General features: G+C 43.5%; 1 protein-coding gene across 1 annotated transcript in view; it reads left to right on the forward strand.

Annotated features, from left to right (window-relative positions):
• The window catches only part of LOC134456121 (contactin-associated protein-like 2), a 229035-nt gene that overhangs the window by 63108 nt on the left and 158427 nt on the right, over positions 1–7500 (forward strand). Inside the window, exon 8 of the mRNA XM_063207554.1 lies at positions 4823–5081. Coding sequence (XP_063063624.1) covers positions 4823–5081 — 259 coding nt within the window. The remainder of the gene's footprint in view (positions 1–4822; positions 5082–7500) is intronic.

Consider the following 7500-nt stretch of genomic DNA (forward strand, 5'->3'; position numbering starts at 1 on the left):
TCTTTTACCTTTTCCTGCCCTCCATTTTTTGCTTTTTGTTTCTGCCTAGAATTAAAAAGCTGTCCACTCAGGATAGTGCAAGGAATGCACTTTCTCAGCACAGTTCAAGTTGGCGTTGATCCTATTCATTCTCAGCTGTAGTCTTCCATGAAGCTGAAAGTAAAAACTCTTTCACTATGGAGGAGAAAGAAGGAGGATATGTGTGTCACCTTTGAAAAGATATCACCATTAAACCAGAGGTGTCACTCTTACAGAAATTATCTTTTTGTCGTTGCACAGCTTGGTTCATTGACTTTCATGACTGCATTCCAGGAGCAATCCACGTAACACCCTGGAGTCTACCTGCTTTGAATATCTGCCTATTATAGAAAATCTATATTTGCCTTTACATAGCCTCTACCTTACAGTCCTTTAATGCCTTCCCATGGGATATAACATGCAAACCTACTCTGTGGAAATATGTCTTATGTGTGAATGACAGTGTTACATACATACAGTACATGTAAATAATTCATGTGATTTCCAAGGAGGATGCACTAGAGGCGCAATCCCTACATTGAATGACATGTGGTCTTTGATTTGGCCTGCATTCAGATGCCACAATATTTATATAGCACATGCAGGGCCGGCCCTTGTCGATTTGCTGCCCTAGGCGAGTAGGAGTTCAGCGCCCCTACACGCTAAAAAGGTGCAGTTTGCTGCCACTCTGCCCAACACATTGGTTGTTTTGCAGTTCGTTTGCAGTTTGCAAATGAGGCATTGCTTATTTTTGTTTTAATGTTGATTTAGGCCTACTTTCATTCTGTTCATTGTGATGTTTTAAGAATACTGTAGATTAGATTAGATTAGATTAGATTAGATTAGATTAGATTAGATTAGATTAGATTAGATAAGATTCGTTCGATTTTTTCCCATCCCTGATGCTCTGGTGCGGCGCCCCCTACTGGAGTGGCGCCCTTAGCATTTGCCTATACTGCCTATGCCAAGGGCCGGCCCTGAGCACATGTATTACATTGATCTTTGGAAATAAGTCCAGCACTTATTTCCATATTCAGCTGATATGTTGAGTGAGCTGTGTTTTAAAAAAAAAAAAAACTCTCCACACTTTCACACATCAAGCGTTCTGTTTACTTTTCCGTCTATCAAGAGCGATTTGAGAAACAGCCCGTCTGGTAGTAGAGTGAAGTAGACAGGCTACTACTGTTGTGAATGCCCATCTTCTTCTCCACATTCAACTGTGTGCGTGTGTGTGTGCGTGTGTGAGTGCGAGTGCGAGTGCGTGTGCGTGCATGTGCGTGCATGTGCATGCATGTGCGTCCGTGTGTGTGTGTGTGTGTGTGTGTGTGTGTGTGTGTGTTTGTGTGTATGTTCACTGCTTCACAAAGATGGTGTATGCATAGGCAGCGGTGGGAGGGCATTTCATTCCTGACAAACATCAATTTCACCGGACAGCTGAAATCACAGATAGGCGTGCTCACCTGCCTCCCTGTTGGCAAGACAGAGTGTTTTTCTCCTCAGCAGTCAGATGTTTGAGCAATCTGAGCTTGCAATTATAGTCAAACATATTTCTAAGCATCACGTGATTAGAACTGGGTACCTTTTGTGATGGACTTTTAGCAGAGTGTGGGAAAGCATATTGAGCACATGAGCAGTGTGTAGTTCTGTAAATTATATGCAGCAAAGACGGTGCTGTTTTGAAGGTGGTTGATGTTTAAATTTGCATCTATCCATGGACTTTTGTTGCATATTTTGACGGATATTTATTTCATTTTTTATCCAGAAAATAAAGAGTTATGTTCAGCATTTTGTGAAGATGGGACAATGAAAACAATTGAAGGGGCATGAAGGAGGTTGAATCCAGTTCACTATTCATCACTATCACCACACAAGGCAATGTATTATTTCCAAATTATCACCCAGTGAGCAGACGGAACGTCTTCTGATTGGCTGAACAGGTGTCCTTTATTCCCCAGTAGCAGGACACCTATGATGTCATGCGGGCGTGCGGGCGTCCAAGTTGCTTCTTTTCTAACTTTCTGGCGAAGTGCCGTTACTAGTTCTATCGCATCTGGTTGTCTAGTCAAGACCGCGTCGTTAGTTCTATCGCATCTGGTTGTCTAGTCAAGACCCCGTTACTAATTCTATCGCATCTGGTTGTCAAGTCAAAAACCCAGTCGTCAATTCTATCGCATTTGGTTGTCAAGTCACCCCAACATTCTGCGCGCGTCCTAACATGCCTCCGATAGAGGCGCGTCTCACTAGATTAGGAAGTGGTGCCCATAGCAACGTACCAAGCGCAGTGGTGAATCTACTTTCTCACGAAGCCTTAGATCAACATATTAATAAATGAATACTTAAATGCTGGCAACCGGGTGATAAGCGGAATAGCGGCCTTCGAGGTGTCCCGATATCAAGGGAAAATGGACTTGGCGAAGCGAACAGCCCTTCGGCTGCGCCGTCGGGCTGTTTAGAACGCTCCGCCTCGTCCATTATTTCCCTTGATATCGGGACACCTTGTCGTCCGCTATTCCATACATACTGGACCGATAAAAGAACATTACCCTGAAATAATTCAAGTGCATTTTCATCAGTGGATGGTACATTTATTGCTTTGTAAAAAGGTAAAAGCCAACCTCCCTGAAAGACGCCACATCACAGTTGACCTGTTTTTATGTGTGTTACTTACTCCCCTGTAGTTTGCTTTGTTTGCTCCACTTTTGGCTAACCAGGACCATTGTTTTGGGAGCTGCAGGATGAATACATTGTTTTAGATTGTTGTAGAATATTTTATTCCTTCCCAATCACACTGATCGATCTCTGGAGTTTATTTGCTGCTACAGTACAATATGTTTCTCTCAGAGATCACCTGTCAATAAAGATCTGTTGTCCAGACAGATACCAAAGAGGACCAATTCTGTGAATGGAGTTGATGCCACTGTTGTTTTTGTACATTGTTCTGGACTTGTGTCTCTTGGAGATCAGCGGTTAATGTACATACGTACAGTGTAGGTCTGCTGTCAGTGTCAACACATACGAGGGCTAACTGTAGAGGGATGGAGGTGCCACTGGACACATGTACCGTACTACAAGTACCTCATTCTACTGGAAAACTAGGCAGCCACATTACATACAGTATTGTCACCTGACAGTTTATATGTGGAGCCAGGCAGCTGTTTATGTGTAGTCAGGATAGGATGTATGATAGAGCCAGGCACCTGTGTATGTGTACTACAAATTGTGTAGCAAGGATGATGTGCATGTTTAGTCAGGATGGTGTTTATTGGAAGCCAGGCATGCGTGTATGTGTGGCCAGGAGGCTACAAGGTGCCTTGTGCCACTCTTCTTTTATGTGAGGTTGCAGGCTGTCCTTCGGGATGCAAGGAGCGCTTGTGCCTTTGGATGTGTGTGTGTGTGTGTGTGTGTGTGTGTGTGTGTGTGTGTGTGTGTGTGTGTGTGTGTGTGTGTGTGTGTGTGTGTGTGTGTGTGTGTGTGTGTGTGTGTGTCTGTGTCTGTGTGTCTGTGTGTGTGTGTGTGTGTGTGTGTGTGTGTGTGTGTGTGTGTGTGTGTGTGTGTGTGTGCCAGCCAGGCAGCTGTTTATGTGTACAATAGATCCAGGAGGGTGTGTATTTGAAGCCAGGCATGCATGTATGTTTGTGTGGCCAGGAGGCTACAAGGTGCCTTGTGCCACTCTTCTTTTGTGTGAGGTTGTTGGAAGCTGTCCTGGGGGAGGCAAGCAGCGCTTGTAGCTTTGGGTAAACATCATTTCTGGTTTGTGCTGGTCACCTACTGATATGTTTCCCCCCAGGCAGACGGCTCATACATGTTGAATAAAAGATGCCTTTGCCATGCTGCTCAGGTGCAAATGGCACACAGCTTTATCACCAACCCAGGTGTGTATGTGTGCGTGTGTGTGTGCGTGTGTGTGTGTGTGTGTGTGTGTGTGTGTGTGTGCGTGAGCGTGAGAGTATGCGCATGTTTATGTGTGCATGTATGTGTGAAGTGTGCTTTTGCACTGATAATAGCCCTGTTTTTTGTGAATTAAAATAATGTACCTGCTCCGAAGCAATTTTGTGTTGGCCTTGACCCAATGTTTCGTGATAGTGTATGCACGTGCTTAGCCAAGAATTAAAAAGGAAGAAAAAAAAATGATTATGTGTTCAACTGATTTGCCTCATCCAGGTGGGTAATTTTCGCAAATTGCCACAGCCATAGTAATAAGACTTATCTAGCCCAGAACATATGCATAGTTTTAGAGACAGGTACTGAAGCAGCTATTGGACGGGTTCCAGCGCACACTTTATTTATGCTGTAGAGGAAGCACAAGCTTTGGCTCTGTCAGAGTCTGCTGGAGCAATGCATAGCTTTTACAATATTTTTCAGACTTTCTAGCAGAGGATGCTCTTTGGAAATGAAACCCAGTGGAAAACACATTGTGTAATATATTGTGTAATCGTTTTAATAATCAAAAACACAGTTTGGAAGTGCATACTGCAGTCTGTTTTGAGCACAGTGGCAGCTTAAGTAGTTTGCACAGTTTTCAAAGCATTGTTGTACTAGACTTGGTTGAAATTGTATCAAGAACACAAAACAGCGAAATTAAAGGGCAAATATTAATGAGATTATGATTTGAGAGTAGCTGGTACCTGTTGCCCTGTCAGGTTTCAAATAGGTCTTTGAAAATATTACTTAAAGGTTAAGCTAACTTCATAGTGTGGCTTTGAATGCAAACAAACTAATCCACAACTCTATTCTTATTCTCTTCTCCCCACCCCCTCCACAACCCTGCTCTTCTTGTCTTCTCCCCACCCAATCACACAAACAGCGTAACCTGAGTTTCTCCTGCGTGGAGTCACACACCTTTCCCGTGTTCTTCAACGCCACAAGCTTCCTACAGTTGCCAGGGCGACAGGAGCACAACATGGTGTCGGTGGGGTTCCAGTTCCGCACGTGGAACCCTAACGGTCTGCTGCTCTTCAGCCCGCTGGCTGATGGAATGCTGGAGCTGGTGCTGACAGAGGGCAAGGTGGCAGTCCACATCAACGTCACACAGGAGAAGAACACCAGGATAGACATCTCCTCAGGTAAGGACAATACAGTACCTACTATACCATGCAGCTAGACATCTCCTCAGGTAAGGACTACACAGTACTGTACCTACTATACCATGCAGATAGACATCTCCTCAGGTAAGGACAATACAGTACTGCACCTACTATACCATGCAGATAGACATCTCTTCAGGTAAGGACAATAAAGTACTGTACCTACTATACCAGATAGACATCCAAAGATGGACATACAGCGTATCCTCCAGCATGTGTAGAAAAGCTGTGCCCTCGGGAAAACTGGTAAGTGCATATGAAGCAACATTATTAACAGTTGCAACACTATACATGCACGCACACACACACACACACACACACACACACACACACACACACACACACACACACACACACACACACACACACACACACACACACACACACACACACACACACACACACACACACACACACACACACACACTGTAAAAGATTGTCGTGATTTCACATTAGAATTCTACATCAAGAAGATGTATATATCAGTTTACTATTCACTGCTGTAATGTGCAATGCATTGTGGGATATCATATAGAGTACAATTCACAATTGTAAATGTACAGCAGCACATAGTACTTTTTACACCATACTGTTGTAAAGATCTGTTTTGTCAGGGCTGCTGTCCTAATGCAAATGTATGCAAAGCCACATGCAGAAATTATGGAGCTCAGGTCACATTCTGATTGGATGCTTTTAAAACATGCATACAGGCCTGATAGAGGTGGAGAGGATTTGAACTGATTTGAACTCTTCAATCGCACACAGCTGGTCATGAGCAAGGAGGTAGACATAGGAGGGTTTACAGACATCATCGGAGCGTAGTACGGAATGATAGCAAGGAGAGTCCAATTTTCTTCTTCCATGGTCAAATTGGAAGCATGGTCAAGTGTGGAACAGGTCATAGGATACAATAGTGAATGTTTGTCAGCTGTCCTTAATTATCCCCCGCAATTAATGCTGACCGACAGCTGCAGTAAATTTGGCCACAAACTGAGCACTGACAACCGGATATCCTCTTTCGACCAAATTTGTGGAGTACAAATTTTGTCCATCATGGCATCGCACACACTGACCATGTGCACCATGTCATTAAGCATAAATGTATTAGTTCTATGGCATTAAAGCAACACCCTCATACTACGAAGCCAATTGGTCCAATAGGGGAAATTCTTTCTCAGCATTTATCCCATTTGGGCTAGTGAATCACATTGAAGTACACACACTAGTCCGTAGCAGTGGGCTGCCTGCTGAGTGGCGCCCGGGGAGCTGTGTGGGGGTTAGGTGCCTTGCTCAAGGGCACTTCAGCTGCGGTCCGGTTGGGCATTGAACCGGGAACCCTTGGGTTGCCAACCCAGTGCTCTAACCACTGAGCCACGACTGCCCCCAACTACTACACTGTGGCCAATGCATTTCCATTGAGTGATACTGCTTGTCCAATCTACCTTCTTTGGTCATGAGCCAGCTGTTTGTAAATGACGTCCAGGTGCGCTAATTTCAGCTCAGTGCAATTCAAAACGGGCTTCTCTCTGCTAAAAGGGCATGGGAGAGGCCAATGATGGTTTGTCCATTTATATAGACAATGGGCAGGTCATAGAGCATAAACGATGCTCAGGTGTGGCAGCCCCCCTGTGGTTCAATTTGGCTTTTTGATGGCTTCGGCAACAGAATATATCTCAAAATGAGAAGGAATGGAAGCAGAGGCACAGGACCATTATTTTCAAAGGCTGTATGTTGTGAAGTTTCCAGTGTTTGCGTTGGAAGAATGCAACAATTAGCTGGCAACTTGTTGCTAGCAATTTGTTGTAATTTTACAACAATTAGCTGGCAACTTTTTATTGCCAGCAATTTGCTTTAATTTTACTTCAATTAGCTGGCAACTTTTCACCAGCAATTTGCTTTAATTTCACAACAATGAGCTGGCAACTTTTTTGCCAGCAAATTTGTTGTAATTTTACAACAATTAGCTGGTAACTTTTCACCAGCAATTCAACTCAACTTCACCTTACTGGTGCAATGTGCAATTAATGAAGATTGGCCAACAGGCTGGCCCACTTGAGCCGTGAAACTTCCCACATATTAAAAGGATAGGTGTTTCAGTTATTTTGTCCAACCACTGTGTAGACAATTCCACATATATATGGAATGTTTACTTATAAACATGGATCAGAATGAAAACTTTTTGGAACTGAAGTTTTGATATGTGCATTAAACAAGGGCCAAAACTAATCTATTTAAGAATATCCTTATACTTATTTAAACACTATCTTAGAAGGAGCTGTCTGTTTTTAAACTGTAGTTCTAGAGCAGGGGCATCAATAATTGGAACATTCTAGGAACTTGTCAGCTTTTGATACAGATCTCCCTTGTTACTCTGTTGTCACACTCTATACCTAACCAA

This window comes from Engraulis encrasicolus, chromosome 9 (assembly GCF_034702125.1).
Source record: "Engraulis encrasicolus isolate BLACKSEA-1 chromosome 9, IST_EnEncr_1.0, whole genome shotgun sequence".
In the NCBI taxonomy this organism is placed as follows: domain Eukaryota; kingdom Metazoa; phylum Chordata; class Actinopteri; order Clupeiformes; family Engraulidae; genus Engraulis; species Engraulis encrasicolus.